The sequence below is a fragment of the Gasterosteus aculeatus genome, chromosome Y (genome assembly GCF_964276395.1).
Source record: "Gasterosteus aculeatus chromosome Y, fGasAcu3.hap1.1, whole genome shotgun sequence".
NCBI classification, from domain to species: Eukaryota; Metazoa; Chordata; class Actinopteri; order Perciformes; family Gasterosteidae; genus Gasterosteus; species Gasterosteus aculeatus.
The window spans coordinates 15,821,216-15,838,822 of record NC_135709.1 but is presented as its reverse complement, the minus strand read 5'-3'; the positions used below and the strand labels follow the sequence as shown (position 1 = coordinate 15,838,822).

Here is a 17,607-nt window from a genome sequence, read left to right as displayed (position 1 = left end):
AGTGGTTTATGTAAAGAGGTTTAGCATTTTTACAAAATAAAAGGGTTTGACAAGAATATGAAGGCATGTGTAGCCCACGTTATGCAAGTTGACACAAGTTTTTACCATTCTGAAATCATACTGTTATATGTACATACACAGAACAAACACTTAAGATTATTGCACCCTGAGTACGTAAGTATTAAGCACAGTTAAATGATGTGGGCTTTACAACTAAACATAATACATCATGTCATTGTCATCGGCAAAGCATTTTTAATAAAACAAAGGGGTTCCATGTAGAAAAGCAGAGACAAGCACCTCCTGTGAGTGTAAGACAGTGACGAAGAAGTGAACCAGATGCCTACTTGACGGTACGGAAGTTTGATGAATTCCAGCAGATCAGCACATATTGCCTATTAAAACGTATTAACTCACTTCTCCATTCACTGTATCATTTACGACTATTTGACAGTAAATTCAGAAGCACACAACATTTCAAATACAATAGAAGGAAAAGGGGGCTCATGGTTAGTTTGAATGAAAAGTGTTTTCTCTTTACAGGTAGAACTCTGCTGAGGATTGAATGGGTTTATTAACAAAAGGAAATCCAGCGGTGTGGGTATATGCTTGCTAGGTAGGTGTTCAGTACCCCAACAAGAGCTTTACATTCATCATCCCCTGAACAAGTCGCTAGAATAATGTATCAAATCGGGTTGCTCTTTTATGTGTGTGAGATAATAGAAATGTGTCTGTGTTCCTAATAATCTCCAATAAGCATGCATGTCTTCTCTGATGATTTGCAAAGAAATAATGCGTCTTTGGCCTTTCACCTCACCCGCATCAAGTCTTCTCCTCATAAACGCCCCCATTGTCCAAAAGTCAGAACACTTAAGCTGTAATTTGATCAAAGGCAAGTCAGTGAGCTCAACTCAACAGGCATTTGGAAAATCTCCTTGCAACCACAATGTCTTTATTGTATCAGTGTTGGTGTGCGAGTAGTCACTAATAATTCCACACAGACACGCACACACTCCGCCGGCGTCTCCTCTGTCTCCTCTGTCTCCTCTTATTCATTTATAAGCGAAGTGTGAATTACAGGAACTACATGCAAACAGCAGGCGAGCCATAGCCAAACTTTAGATTACAGCTGAATAAAAGATATAACGAAACCCCCAGAAAATGGCATTGCCATGTAATTCGATTCCCTAAGAGTGATGAGAGCTGTTAATTGAATTCTCTCCATTTCTCTCCCCTTTCATTATTTTTAGCAGAAAGATGGATAGAAAGCAGACGTTGTACGTCACAGAGGACAGATATTATTCTGTCACGATCCTCTCATTAGCTCCTCTCTCCCCAAGTGTAGAACAGATGAGAGAGTGGGCTTGTGTGACTCAGTATACAGGATTAATCAAATGTACACTAAATAATAATCGAAGACGGCCATTTCACGTCAGTGGGCGTTTTAAGTCTTAAATTAAGAATTATTTTACTGGACGGAGTCACTCTGCCATGAAGAATAAATCATGGATCTTAAACTGAGGAATATTCAGAATCCAGTTACACCGCGGTGCTGCTTTTAGAAACAGTGAATTAAGAAAGAAATAATATAAAAGACCAATTCACACAAACACACACACATCCAAACAGTGTTCTTCTGCGCAGTCTCTGAAGGGATCATTTTCTAAACCAGTTAATCTTGTCCCAGGGCTAAATAAGATTAATTTCAGCCAGGAGCGCGAAGCCATGAAGAATTAAAGATGGCCTTAACCAATCAACACTTGGTTTCGACCCAGATTTACACACAATCTGAAAATAATAAATAGTTGTTTAGTTTCAAGAAGAGTTCTTTCTATATTATATTACTGATACTATACTGTATATTCTGACTTGCTTCCTAAAATTATAGGAGCAGATCAGGTTTGCCACTAACTTAGACAAATATCAAATTGCTTGTATTTAAATCAAAACAACATTAAAGTGAGAAAATAAGAGTAGATTATGCCTTAAACTGCAAATGAGGTGCGTTGTACTTACTTAATTTCTGTTGGAGTTGAGGTATGTGCTGTATACATTGACCGGGATCAAACCCTTTTGAAATCTAAGCATGAATGAGCTTAAGTAATCTTTCGTAGGATCACGACTGCTCCATTCAAAAAAAAGGTTTCCAGATGACAGCAGGTAAACGTCCCGGCTGAAGCCCGTGGCTGAAGAAACCGGAGCACTGCTAGCCGCTCTCAGCTGTCCACAAGCTCTTCCAAAGCATCCGGAGAGCAACGAGTCAGCACGGCCAAGAAGACAGACTCAGTCACAGCCACAGCAACCTGAATTGCCCCCTCCTGAAGTCCTCAAAAGCCCCATCAGCCCCCACCCCTTGATTTCAGCACCATCCCCGGGGCCAGCTACGCACCGAGGCACACACACACACACACACACACACACACATCCGACAAACCTAGAAATAAATGATTTAAAATAAGAGGTAGAGGGAGGAGCCAATAGCTTAAGAGTCAAATCCCTCCAGGACCCTCCATTCCCTGGACCCTGTAATCTCCCCGGAGAGTGCGCTTCCAGAGCCATTCAGCTCCATAGGACTAGAGATGATCACCATGATGCGTGCTAATGGCACTATGGGGGACCAGTACAGTAGTGCTTTGTAAGTAGCCCTTTGGATGAGAGGGGAATAAACTACAAAGGAATGGCCGATGAAAGGGTTAATGTCATAATGCTGCTGTTTGGGAGCTTTGAGTTCATCCTGATGGACAGCAGGCGAGAGTAAATGTTTGCTGCTCTTGCTCCAACATGTTATGTCACTCTTTTGATGTATGTGAACGTCACATGCTTCCAATACAACTTCAAACAGTAATCTAAGCCATACCCACTGCAACCCCCGAAAGTGCTGAACTTCAAAGCACAAAATGACCACCGTGATTCATGCGAGGATAGTGTCAGGCTGATTTCCTTCTAGTCTCCCACCAGCATGGGGTTCCTCATCGTATTGTGTGTTCATCGTGTGTTGGTAAGCTATTTCCTCTTTAAGCAAATCACCAACTGAACAACGAAAACCAGCGAAATGCCATCCTTGTCGGCAAAGGTTGTGTCATGAGAAATCCCTCATCCCAAATGCCTTGACATGTCGTACTCGTTGAAAGGGCGCTCGGCGAAGGGAGAGTATTTTCGGGACGGAAGGGAGAGAGTAGCACAGAGAAGACGGGAGTTTATGCAGGGCTGGTAAGAGGGACACTGGGTGAGGGGGAGGCAGGGGGGGGTTCTGGGGTCACACCAGCACCTCTCAGCCAAAAGAGAGGGGCCTGAGAGGGGACGGCTGAGGCAACCGTCCCTGCTCTTGGCTTGCACCATGTGAAGCTCTCTGCTTCCTCTCTCCTTCTGAGGGGCTTTGTTTCACACGCAAACAGTGGTAGTGGCCCCAACTTGCCCGGCCAAGCGCTGAATCCAAACTGGCAGGGGTGAGAAAAGAAGGGAGGGGCTGCAATGGGAGAGGGGGGGGGGGGTTGCGGGTAGGAGGGTTCATGGGTAAAGCGAAGGGGAGGGCAATGGACATGTCCAGAATGCCAGTTCTTTCAGGCCACTGATGTCATGCCTGTGCCCACCGTGGGAGAGCGGCGGAGGGACCAAGGCGCCCCTTTCTCCTCTCCCCCCTCCACAGTCTCTTTTTCCAGGATGAATGAATCTTTCAGAAGCTTCAGTCCATTGTGCCCCATAATCGACAACGATTATCCCGATTTTATGCTGCCTTCCCAGTGTGAGGAGGTTCCATGAGTGCTGGCATTGAGGGCCACTGGGATGCAGCAGGGACCACGAGGGGTTGTCCTAGCAACAGGCCGCGGCTTCGAGAGAAGGGGATGTACGGGAAACGGGAACTCGCACACAAACACACACACTGTATAACGATGTGTTTCAGGTTGAAAGATTTGCAGATGAATAGAGACATTATATATTTACCACACCAAAGGAGATGTGATGTAATAAACGTTTTAATGCGTTTAGAAACTTCCAAAAAAGGTCTTCTCTGGTGTCCATCGCTCACACCCAATGCACTTCTGTCAGCGGCATTTGCCCTACAATGCCACTCCACCATTTATAACATCTGCTTACGTAATAATCAACAAGCTTGCAGTTGTGTTTGAGTGGCTGTGTTTTTCATCTGATTCAGGTGGTCGGCATCAATGCTTTACAATAGAGGGAAATACAAAGTAAGCTTCCCACTACTTGATGCCCCGATGCCCACTCTCACGACAGGAGGGTAAAGATACTGCGAGGTAGACAACTGGAGCTGGGCCAGGTTTTGAATATACGTGCCCTCCCTCCCCCTTCATCCGGGCCTCCAAGCCACTTGCCATGCAGTGGGAAGAAATGGGCTCACACATACTGGCTGCCTAGGAGCTGTGAAAAAGCACCCCCCCAAAAGGAAGCTCCGAGCAAACACTTCAAGTTGTGCTGCGCATAGGAAGTAGGAGATAAATTCCTCCTTCTGAAGAAAGAAAAGCTTTGTCACTCTGCGCCTCTCAATTATGTATCCCTAGATGGTTGTTGGGAAAGCATTCATTCGGTGATAGATAGTGGTAGAGAGACGTGCGGACTCTAATCTGGTTTATTCCATCGGCGGTTTTAGCCCATCGTGTTTCAGCAGCATAACCAAAAAAAGAAAAGTGATTCTTGCTAAGAGACAAAATCTCATGTGAATAGAGAGGGACCATGGAGAAAAAAAAACTTCTTATTGGGAAGCTGCCTCTAAGCTTGTGTGGATTCAATCCAAAAGAGCGCCATGGCTTTCTCGTCCAGTTCATAGTCTACTTCCAATTGAGTGAGAATACAGTCAAAGGAAACTGGGGAAAAGAAACTGAACATTAAATGGAGCAGGTTACCTTGATTGTGTTTAGACATGTCTGGTTTTCCCAACATATAGAGGGCAGCAGGGCGGGAATTCAGTGCCATGATGATCTGACCTGCATGAGAAGCTGCCTTTACCACTACTAGTGGCATTCCAGCACTGAAGATATCAAAAGTTATCCTAACTATCAGTGTTGTCAAAGAATCACCATGCAAAACTGCTTTCATCGTATCTTTGGAATCCTTACTATCAGCAACTCCTGTTTGAACAGTACTGTGTGTGCCTTGTCCATCAGCACCCTCTCAGGTTTCCCTTTGTTTGGCACAACTCTGTCCATAATGAGGCAGTCATTAGAGAGCGCCACTGTAATTATGTCCTTACCGCCTATTATGATGGGGAGTGGGTATCATAGGGGTGAATTGTCTGATTCCCATTTAGCTGGATAAAATCCACCAAGAGCTTCAGATTGATACAATCCACCCACAAACGAATGCTCATCCCGAAATGTCTGTGTGTGACCCACAAACTCTCTGGCGTTCATATTAAATGTCCCGGCTTGTGTAATTCTCGGTGTTTCCATCGTGTTTAAAGAGTCTTAACTGTCATTTTGTTTTGCTGCGAACAAATATATTGCGTCACTGCCCTCTATCCAAGCCCCCAACGTGTACCTAAATCTGCACATACGAAAGGTCAGCGGGGAAAAGAAGATGTTTCCGCTGTACCCACTTGGAACCCCCTCCATTCGCTGAAGGGCTGCACACCTATTCCGGATGTACTCGTTTACATTCTTCAATTGCTGCTCATGCGTCGCATGCCCGCCTGCACATGAAGCGAAGCTATCGCATCTGTTTAAGAGAGCTGGCTTTACTGCAAGCACACAGCTTTTGACGGCTTGGGTCCGATCCCCACAGGAGCTCATTAAATCTGCCAGTAAGGCAGGACTACCCCACCCCCCTACTACAACCACGGCTATGGTATACCCGCTCCACTGCGTGGAGGGGAATGAGAGAGAGAGGAATATAGTAGACAGAGGGGTGGGCGGGAGGGGGGAAATGGTAGGAATGCCTGATACAGATAGACGTGTAACAATGTATGGGGGAAGGGTGTAGAAGGAAAGGCGTGGCGGACAAAGGTAAGGATGGAGACAAAAGAACGGAACAGCCAACTGAAAAATCATGGCAAAGAGAAAAGGGTTGGACGGAGGTCAGATCAGACCAATCAATGGTAGAATGAGAGGGAAGACCTCTCAGTAGCCAATATGAAGGGCTTCTGTGTGTTCAGGTAAGCTGTGGAGAAATAACTGACATCTGTCTTGGGCAGCTGGACCCGTGAAATGGGATTAGTGCACGAATCACGTTTCATACATCACTACACTCACCTGCCACACTGTCAAGTTTAGAAATACACAAACGATGCGTGCACTTAAACCTCAGTGTCCAGCCCTTCTCTCTCTCACTTGCTCTTGTGTCGGTACAATGCATGTAAACGCAAGCTTGTGGAAACACACGGACACACACACACACACACACACACACTGTCTTTGGTCATGAATCTTAGTCGGTCCAGTCCCGTGGTATTCGAGGTGGGTTACAGTCTCTCCCGGGATTTGCCAATGAGAGGGCTAAGGAGGAAGGATGTGCTCTCCCTAATTAAACACTGCATTCTGCAGGGACTGAGCCCAGCCTGCAGCCGTGGCCGTGCCTCGCTTTCCTCACACCACCCCGCAGTGCTGGCAGAAAGGGAATTCTTGCACACACATACACACACACACACACGCACACACACACACGCACACACACATGCACACTACTCATTACAACAACCAGCTAAGACGCATGACGATTTCTAGCACATGGCTCGTTAAATGTGATATATATTTGCAGCTGATGGCAAGCTATCATGTTCAAAGTGTTATGCATGGTTATGCTATACCATGTATACAGTTCACCTTTGACAACACTACTGAGTATAGTATATAATATAGCAAATTGTAGATCTCGCAGCCATAAACTGTATCAAATGCTGACATCAGACATCTCTAGACATATGTTACTTAACTCATTTCATACAGTATGCTTGTGCTTTTGGGATGTGCGCCATATGGTGCTGCTGGCTGTATCAAAGCACGCTGAGGACCTCAAAACTGAAGTCATAGACTGCAGGCATTGTTATTCTATTCTTTGCTTATTTCTTTAAGCTCCCAGTATGCAGTGTGTTTTTTACTAATTAAAACGCTGCTTGTGTGTGTGTGTATCTGCAGTGAGCAACATACATCATATTAAAGATGGCCAGAATACAATGGGGAAGCGTATCACAAGAGCAGCAAAGTGTAACAGGGCACACAACATGTCAGCATGCTGTGTCTACTAAAAGAGCGCCTTCATTTGCTATGTCATCATATTTTAAGCCTTGCTGCTCTTTCTAGGCACAGAAGCGCACGGGATGCAAACAGAACCTGTGGAGTGTGAAAACCCAGTGTGGGTCAACTGTTTTATTGCCAGAGGTGTCAAAAGTATTCACATTCATTACTCAAGTAGAAGTACAGATACTAGGGTTTAAAAAGACTCCTATAGAAGTTGAAGTATCGACTCAAGCTTTTTACTTAAGTAAAAGTATGAAGACAAGGCAAGGCAAGGCAATTTTATTTGTATAGCGCTTTTCATACACAAGGCAGACTCAAAGTGCTTCACAAAAATAAAGTGAAATAAAATGCAGAAAATAAAAGACAATTAAAAACAGCAAATAAAATTATAAATTAAAATCTTATTTAAATTGTTTAATTAAAGGCAGAGGTTAAAAGTGCAATGTAGGTCAAATTTAGCAGAAGGCGAAGCTGAACATAAAAGCTTTCAGTCTTGTTTTAAACGTGGTCAGAGTTGGGGCAAGTCTTAAATCTTCAGGAAGTTTATTCCAGCTGTTTGCTGCGTAGTAACTAAATGATGCTTTCCCATGATTTGTATTTACTCTGGGAATCACTAACAGATTGGTGTCAGAAGATCTTAGTGATCTTGAAGGCTTATGTAGTTGAAGCATATCAGTGATATACTTTGGCCCTAAACCATGTAGTGATTTATATGTGAGCAGTAGGATTTTGAAATTAATTCTCTGACATACTGGGAGCCAATGTAAGGATTTAAGAATTGGTGTAATGTGCTCACATTTTTTGGTCTTTGTTAGAACTCTAGCAGCAGCGTTCTGAACAAGCTGGAGCTGCCTGACAGGTTTTTTTGGGAGACCTGCAAGGAGACCATTACAATTGTCTAGCCTACTAGTCATAAAGGCATGTACAAGTGTTTCTAAGTATTGAGCTGACATGAGCCCTCTAAGTCGTGCTACATTTTTGAGGTGGTAGCCGATTTTGTTACTGATTTGATGTGACACTCCAAGTGTAAATATGAATCCATAATAACCCCCAGATTTCTGGCTTTATTTGGTGTTTTCAGGGACAGAGAGTGAAGGTATTGGGTTACTTTAAACCTTTCTTTTTTGCACCAAATACAATGATCTCAGTTTTGTCTTCATTTAGTTGTAGGAAATTTTGACACATCCAGTCTTTGATTTGCTCAATGCACTGTCACAGAAGATCTATTCGATAGTCGTTGGTGATAGCGCTACATAGATTTGGGTGTCATCAGCGTAGCAATGGTGGTCAATTTTATTTCTTTGCATGATTTGTCCTAGTGGGAGCATGTAGATGTTGAATAAAGTCGGCCCTAAGATCGAACCTTGGGGGATTCCACACGTCGGTTGTTTCTGATACGAAGTCACCAATGGAAACAAAATAGTTCCTGTCTTGTAGATATGACCTGAACCAGCTTAAGACTGTGCCTGAGAGCCCCACCCAGTTTTCCAACCTGTCCAAAAGTATTGAGTGGTCGACAGTATCAAATGCAGCATTGAGGTCTAATAGCATTAATATTGAAGTTTTGCCAGAGTCTGTGTTAAGATGGATGTCATTTACAACTTTAATAAGGGCCGTCTCTGTGCTATGAAGAGGTCGAAATCCTGACTGGAAATTGTCGTGGCAGCCAGTTGAAGCCAGGAAGTGATTAAGTTTTTGTAGGACAACTTTCTCAATTATTTTACTTATGAAAGGTAGATTTGAAATTGGTCTGTAGTTGTTGATAATAGAGGCATCTAGGCCCTGCTTTTTTAGGAGAGGTTTAATAACTGCAGTTTTGAAAGCTTTTGGGAAATGGCCTGTACTAAAAAGTACTGGTTTCAAAACTACTTGAAGTATAAAAGTAAAAGTAATGTAAGAAATTCCATTACGGACAAACTCTTAATGTGTAACCTCGCTCACACAACACGTCAGTCCGTTACAATGTGTTCAGAAGGTGCCTGCAGATCACGTGACCTGCCGTTGGGATGGTGGAAACAACAACAACAACAAATGTATATTTTATTAACTTAAACAGATAAAACCACAACCCATTTTCCAGTGACACGAGTCACACACACGTTGTTCGCATTGATGAGGTAAACTGCAGTGTCTCCCCCAGGTTTACTACGTCATGGGGGGGGGGGGGGGCGCCCCCTGTTTATAATGATGGGAAACACTGAACTGGCAGCGGTCGGTTATCAAAACATTGGCCAAATAACCAGTATTTTCAGGCTTCATGAGCAAATACAGAATCCCCGTGCGTTCATTTCTAAAGCGGCATTAAGACACACATCACTTTATTTAATACGTTGCACTACTTGCAAGTCGCTGTGTTGTGCCAGACAATACAATTACTCGAGAAGATGGTTCATGGCGCTAAATACCAACGTTCCACCGACCACTTTTCCCAGCCGGTGTCGCTCCGATCTGCCGGCGCATCGCGGAGAAAACCAATCGTGTGTCTGGATGCTAAATGTTTATACTTCTCATCCAAACCCAATCTAATACACTCTGTCCGCATAGCACCATTTATCTAGATGGGTTTTTTTGTCTTTGTGTTTTTGAACTACGATAAGCCGGAAGTAACGAGGCTGTTTTTAAAATGTAAGGAGTAGAAAGTACAGACATTTGCGTGAAAATGTAAAGAGTAGAAGTAAAAGGTTGTCTGAAAAATAAAATATTCCAGTAAAGTATAGATACCAAAAGTATTTGTACTTCGTTACTTGACACCTGTTTATTGCAGGAAACGACACTTTATTTAAAACCTCCAATAATGCATGAAATCATTTGGATTAAAGAAATGCGTTTGGTTTGTCTTGAAACAATAACTTCATTCTTCTAAGACTGAATAAGTTTGGGTGTGATACCAGGCTTCTAACGCTTGCTCTCCTTTCAGTACCACTTCAGTGACACTGTTCTTTCAGAACCACATATCACATGCACAAGAATCAAGGGTCATTTTCTCATATCCCTTAAGATAAAAGCTAACCATTGCCTGTTACTGGCTGTTGTTACATTTAGAAAGTTGCTCACTACGTCCCCATTCATGCATACTATTACAAACTGTAAATATTTCTTCAATCGAGCGCAGCACAGGAATGTCATTGAGAGTGAAAGCACCCGCTTAGGCTTTTTCCGCCAACTAATTATTAAAGCCTGCCCATAGTCACAGTGAATCATTATCAGAACATCCAGGAGAAGCATTTTTAACACAGCTCCACTGTTTGATCCCAGTCCCGGCCAAATCCCCAGAGCACATTCATCTTATCCTGCTCCGAAGATGGTAAACCGCCTTTAGTCAAGATTTCAGACATACAACGGTAATTCCCCCAAATCCTGGTTCGCCGTAATCCTCTACTACTAAAACGAGACGGGATTCCCATGGATGTCGGTGTCTGTCTGGACACAAGAGGGTGACGTACAGTGCAAAGTAAGAGCGCGCGTAAAACTGATGTTCTCTCTCTTTCAGATGAAAGCTTCAATAATAAAACATGGCTTACGAATCTGTAAAGACACCATTAAAGATGTTTTTAGCGTGCTGACGGATAGACGGATAGAGAGAAGCAGCTCCTAATTAACCAGTGCATAACGAGGTGAGCCAAATTCTACAACAAAACCCTCTCTGTGTCTGTGTTCATCGGCCATTGAGGCAAGCCGCTCTTGGAACACGCCAACCCGACTAGAATAATGGGGCACTTTACAGGCCCCAAGTTAGTTCACAGCTACCGTACGGTTCGTTGGGAGGAGGAGGGGTAATTTAATTGTTTCCTCCGTTTTTGTTTTTGTAAACTCCCCACCCTCTCGCCTCCCCTCCCCTCTCTCTCTCTCTCTCTCTCTCTCGCTCTTTTATTTCTGAAGAGGGGGCTGACAAACATGCAATGAAGGGGATTGTTTTGTGTTCCACTGGACACAGAGAGTGAGGTAAACAGAACTAAACTGTAGAGTCTATCATCGGGCCTCGGCGGGACGGGATAGGCCGAGCAGTGGGGAGCGGCCCACGTACGGGGCGGGGATTGGTCGGGGTTCTGTGGGGTAAGAGGACATGAGGGCCGTTTTGGGGGAGAAGGGGAGGGGAAAGGGGTTTACGGGGCGGGGGGGGGGGGCGAAGTTCTCATGCGTGTCCCAGTTTGGCCTTCCAAAAATGTCGGAAAGTGATGGAGCTCTTCGCGATGAGCGGACAAGTGGCAGCTCCGCTCTGCGCTCCCACAGCTCAGGCTATTTACATACTCGAGAGGGACATTAATGCGGAAGCTGAACAAAGAAGCACACAAACCTTCCTCAGAGGCCCATTACCCACTTAATTGAGGATTTGTGGAATTGTAAAAAAGGGGTGAAGGAAGAGGAAGGTGGTTGAGACGAGAGAGGGTCAGTGGGAGATGTGAAGACATTGCTTTTCCATTTTCTTTTATTCTGCTTCCCTGGTCATATCGGACCAGAGCTAACGGCACGCGGATCAGATTTTTGGCATCAAGGTACATCTTTTACACCATATGGAAACTTCAAGCATCATCAAATCCTTTTGTCCTCCAATAATCCTCAGGTCTTTATTCCCCATTTGTTGATCCTCCAATTATCCTCATTATAAAACTGTCACAAAAGCCTTTGTCTAGGAAGGAAGGATATGAGGAGAAAAGCGGCTTGAGCAACTACAAATCACATTTTTTTCAAAAGCTATATATCTAATAACTTTCAGTTGCACATGACTCTTAATTTCAAGTAAAAGTGAACTATCTCGCTGCTGTTTTGTCTTGTAGAGATGTCATGTGCTGAAGCGTGAAGAGAACAATGGCACAAACCAAAGGTAGCTCCATCTGACAGCCAGTGTGAAACTGCCAGATTGCATCTTGTGGCAACTGTTCAGATTAATTTGTTTTGATGGATCTCTTAATGTGCTTTAATTATGAATCTTTTGTTGCCGCACAATGGCCTGACTGTCATCACTGGCATGGTCTTTAGTGCCAAGAAAAAAAACAAGACCCCCCCCTCTCCCCCCCCACTTGTTTGGCCCCTTACCAATCACAATCAAAGCAATTTTGTGACTCCCCCTGCTGACCTGAATTCCTGAATTAGCAGGTGCCGATGGGATGCGCTTTTCTTCCCCTAAGGAGCAGGACAGTGGCAGTGCTGAACGGTTGGGAGGGAGGAGGCCTTCACTGTAGCACCGTAAACAATGACTCAATCCCCCTCCGGGGGCCCTGGCCACTATGTAAGTGTGCTAATGTGATATTAATTATGTTCAGTCCTTTTTGAGAAAAGGAGAGGACATCTATAGATTCCGAATCATTTCTTTATTATTTGGAGAAGAAACAGTTTCTATTAACCAGATCAAGTTGTGAGAGATACTCACCAAAAAAACAACCCGTCTTATCTTAGTTATGGTGAAAATTTGTTCAACTTTGTACGGCAACAGGACAAATGTGGGCTTCTCCGTTCATGACGTTTGACATGATGCAAGCAAAGAAATGTATATTTGGGTTTGGACTCTCTTATTTGATATAGTTTGTTGTTTGTAACGTAGTCATGTCTGTTGTGCACTATGAGCTCATCAAGACAGGTCTTTGTAATAAAATAAACTCACTCAAACTAAAACTTTATCTTTATTCAAACAACAAACCCACATGGCTCCACTGTTGGGAGGTTATGATTCATCTCCTACGCATCAACACAGATTTCACGGTCAGTTTGACGATCTCTCTGCCGTCTCAGAGCAAAAAAAAGTCAGAAAAGCCTTGACCGCGGCTAGCAGAGATCTATCGTTTCGCCGCCCAGCAGAAGACTCGCTGGTGAATACTTCTGTTTCTGTTCCTGTGCAGTCACACAGAAGCGAAGGGGAGCCAGGCTCTTTGTTCGGTCGACCCATGGGAAAGGCCTCGCTCCGTTGTGCTCTCTGAGAACCCCAAACACTGATTCTATAGGCACGGCTAAAAGAGAAAAAGAGCATGAATCCCCACATGTTAGGAATATTCACATCAGGAGTAAGTGACGAGGAGGAGATGAATCACGTTTCAACACCTGAAAAGCGATGAGAAGGGAAGAAGAACACAGAGAAAATCAAGCGCAGGGACAAATGAAACATTAAAGCAATTAGGAAGGAATTAAATGAAACGAAAGAAGCTGCTAAGGAACGGAATCCAAGTATTGAGAACGTGAATAGAAAGAGAGAGACACAGATAGACGAGCGTCAGAGTGGGAAGGACTGAAAAGAGGAGCTGGATGGCACTTTGGCAGTGTTTGTGTGTTCCCAGGAGGATTACTCAAGCACTAGATGCCAAAGGCTGCCCGCAAGACCTGAGAGAAGCTCCATGAATGGGGCACCACAACCCCACACACAAACTCTGATATCTACTTCACCTGTTTCCCTTCCTCACTCTTTTTTGCCCCCCCAGTTCCACCGTTCTTCTCAATTCCTTTTCCATACTTTCCTCCACTTTTTAACAGCTTGTTCCCCGCCTCCCTTTTCTCACCCCCTTTAAGCAGAGAGAGAGAGAGAGAGAGAGGAGACGATGTATATGTTACTAGCCACAGACAGGTAACATATGCTACATCTTCGAGCTGCTTGTGTGACCCCCTTTATGTCCTCAGCGCTGAGAAAAGTCTGTGCGGGGGTTTGGGGTGAGCTGGATAACTCCATCCTTTGGCCATTAATCTCAAACAAATAAAAACGTTATAAACCTGACTATATGATCACATATTACTCACTTTATATGAACATATATATGATTAAATCATTTGTTCAGCTTACTCTGCATCGGCAGGAATTTTTATTTCTTCAATGCTGACTGGGGACGGCTCATTTCCCATCTGGTCTGCCAGCGACGGATGAGTATTATGAACAAATACATCCAAAGGAGTCTCAAGCACAGCCAAGTACCTTTAATCAATCCACAAAACTGTCAGGAAGGATTGGTACAATTTGATCCCCACAGTAAAGCACAGTCGATGAAGAAGCTATCAGCTGGCGTAATTTATCCTTCGTGCTGCTACTTTTTATTTTCTTTCTAAATTATTTCACCCTGGCTCGCAGATCTCCAGAACCTCCCCCCACCCCACCTGTATCTGCAGCTCACAGCCTACATTTAACGCAAACACACATGTCCATTCAAACATCCAGTGTGCCCAGAGCACAGTCCAGCCTAATTAAGGCAGCCTCTTCACAGATGGCTAACATGAGACGTTCTGAGGAATAGGGCTTTGTCTTTGGGTTGGAGTGTACCTCTCTATGAGGCATCGTGCGTGTATGCATGCAGGACTACGGGAATGCATTCATGCTCAGAGGTGTTAACACATTCATGATCGCATGCTGGACTTTCAATCATTAACTTTTGAAAATAACTTTAGCGTTAACAGTAGCATTAATTGTTACTATAACAAACTAAATTAAATATTGACGTCGGACAACTAACATAGATTTGATTTCCGTCACAATTTAACGGGTGTTTCCTTAATGAAAGGATTTTATCAAAAAATATTTTAATTTATTCCAAAAACGACATGACACGGAAAAATGAATATTAAACAGAACAGGTTTGATGTACGGAAAACATACGGAAAAGCATAAACACTTACGGAATGGGTGTTTTCTTTTTTCCCCGCCACATGCAGGTTGAAAGGATTAATGGAGCGCTCTAAGACACGAAAGTCTCTAAAAAAATTCCCCTATAATGACATTCTTCTCCGGGAGAAACGGCTAAATATCTGCATAATTTGTCCAAGCAGACTTAGATTGATGGTTGTTATGGCGACATTAACAGCATGTATAAACCCATACCCTTTATTAAAAAAAAAGAAAAAGAGAAAAACCGCCTCCCAGAGGGAGTAAATGCATTTATATATTAAATGACTCACCCGGCTTTACAGCATTTGAGTTAGCCTTGAATGTCTGTTGTGTTGATTCATGTAAGGCAGCAAATGCCAAAGCACAGTAGTTTGGAGAGTGGCCTCTGGGAGAAGGACAAAATGCGTTAGCTGCATGGACACTTTCCTTTACTGATTCTCCCAGCAATTACACAGAAGGCCGAGGCCTCTTCGGATCGCAGCCCTGCCACACAATGCCCGAGGTGCATGGTCACGGACAGTTCCTCCCCCCCCAGCGACCGCCGCCGACTAGAAAGACCAAACCCATCAATAAAAAAAATCTGACATTTACAGTAATCTTGGGTACCGAGGGAGATGGACGAGTCAACGCGCAGTGACACAAACACACGCCCCCGTAGGCACGCTCGCGAGTGACAAGCCAAGCCTAACACCGCTCAAGACGCTCAACTGGGGATGGGAAGACACTTGGTTTCCATTGCGACATTGCTGGTGCTGTTGGGGAAAAAAAGCGCGTGCGTGCGAGGGCGAAGTAGCAGTGCTCGCGTTTTAATACGATAGAAGAAAGGGCTTCAACGATTGGCTCAAAAGGTGGGTGGAGATGGGAAGGTAAAAATAAGTTCCTTTTCTCCTCATCGAGGAGTGTTTGCTCACTCCGGACAAAAATAAAACGCTTGATATAATTATCTCTCTGTGGAACCCGGAGGATGCGGGAGAAAATACATAAACTACAGCAAATCACATTGCACACAGGTCTCCTTTCTCAGATCAAGCGGGTGTATAAATATGTGGATCTATATATTACTTGTGTTGGAGTAAACTAAGAAAATGCATTGCAGCAATTACACTTTCTAAACTTTTTGGACTGTTTTCTCATAAAATCCTATTAGCAGAGGCACAGTTGTGTTTGCATTAGCTGTGCCGTGTTCTAAGAATCAAATGCACATTAAAGTTCAAAGCAACTTCATATTCCTTGGGTTCCTTGGGTACGGCACTGATAATCAAAGCGTTGCCCACGTCTGCTGTCTAACGCACAGAGACGCATTTGGATTGTTCCCTGTGGTGGAACAGCAGGGGGTAATGGTTTACTTAGATCATGTGTCTTTATTGAAATAATTCCCCTTTAGTTTAATGCATGCACATTTGAGCTTGAGAAAAGAATACAGATGTGAGTGGATGCACCATGTGCAGCAGGAGCTTGTTGACGATCGGCACTCACACGTCAATGGCTTAGCTTATGAGCATCTATGGATGCAAAAAAATAACACACACACACACAATGGTTATAACGTGGAAGGGTAGACCAGCTATATTGCTGGTCTACCTACAAAACGTACCTCCAAAATGATCTAAATAAATTTAATAACATGTGACTTGTTATAATAAACAAGAGATGAAGCTGCAAATAAGGATCAGGGGCATCCATCCATCTGCTCATCACCTCCAACACCGCGTGTTTATTCACCCTGTGTGCGAGCTGGAGACTGAACATCGTCTTACCTTCGTTGAAAACCACGGTAGAAAAGTTTTTTGGTTCGGTCTCGGTCCTTTCGTATCCGCTTCAGAAGAGGAGCTCAGCCGCGGGGAGCTGCGGGGCGCACGGCGGTCCAGGACGAGAGGCGCTTTGTCAGACCAGACGGACGGGACGGGGGAGAGTTCGGGTGCGGGAATAAGGTTTCTCTGCTGGTTAAATCCGAGGAGCTCCGCAGCAGCTCAACAAATCCCACTGAATGAGCTGCGCCTCACCTCGCACTCCGGTGCTTTACTCCCTCCACCCGCCTCCGCCCGTTTCGCTCCTCTTTGTCTCCCCAGCAGTTGGTTGGTGATGCAGTCCAATAAGGTACACACAATCTCTCTCTCTCTCTCTCTCTCTCTCTCTCTCTCTCTCTCTCTCTCGGCTACAGTGGGCTACATTGTGTAGTGAAGATGTCATTTATACGATTTCTGTTCAACAGGAAAGACTAAGACACAATTTGACCTGATTTGTGTTTACCTGTGAAGTGGAGAAAAAGCACAAGGTATGTGACCGATGCGAGTCATAACCAGGGGAGAGGAGATGGGGAATATTGTTGAGCAGTGGCCTGCTTACGACTAGTGACAGAATGTGGCACACATCTGTCTGAATCCACCAAGAACAGGACATCGAAAGATTAGCCTGAACAGCAATATGTTGTAATTCATGTCATGGGTTAACAGTTATCTTCACTATTAATTCAGTTATTGGTTGTTATTTTGTCAATCAATTCATATTTTTGTAAAAACGTTAGAATGTTTTCGAAATATTGTATATTATTTTAGACTTAAAAATTAAAAATGTTTGATGAACAAAATAGTGACACGTGTGTTAAACGCTGAAATATATAAAACTGTATAAAGGAAGATTCATGCAAAATCTTTTTGAAACTATCACAAGCCTTTTAGAGAAGAGGAGACGTTGAAATTGTAAAAGGGAAAAGGTAGTAGGTGACGTTCAATGTTTTGAAGGCACTAGATTGTGTCGCAGGTTGAGGGTTATATTTCTCCCGTTCAAAGGGTTTGTGTACGCTGTAATTACAAAAACATACAAAGGCAATGGTAATTT

At 43.9% G+C, this 17,607-nt stretch overlaps 1 protein-coding gene across 7 annotated transcripts in view; it reads right to left on the bottom strand.

The window, feature by feature from the left end:
• The window catches only part of LOC120812252 (excitatory amino acid transporter 2-like), a 28,138-nt gene extending 11,305 nt beyond the window's left edge, over window positions 1-16,833 (bottom strand). For 2 of the 7 annotated variants that reach the window (XM_078097856.1, XM_078097858.1), the window contains exons 1-2: window positions 16,527-16,828; window positions 15,060-15,154 (exon numbers count right to left, since the gene is read on the bottom strand). Coding sequence is in view for 2 of the 7 variants with exons in the window: in XM_040168080.2 (XP_040024014.2) it covers window positions 2,017-2,054 (38 nt within the window). In the remaining 5 variants the exon portion in view is untranslated. Of the gene's footprint in view, window positions 1-2,016; window positions 2,423-15,059; window positions 15,344-16,526 lie in introns of those variants that run through there. The other 5 variants (XM_040168081.2, XM_078097857.1, XM_040168080.2 and 2 more) reach the window with 3 other exon arrangements.
• Between the last annotated feature and the right edge of the window lie 774 nt (window positions 16,834-17,607).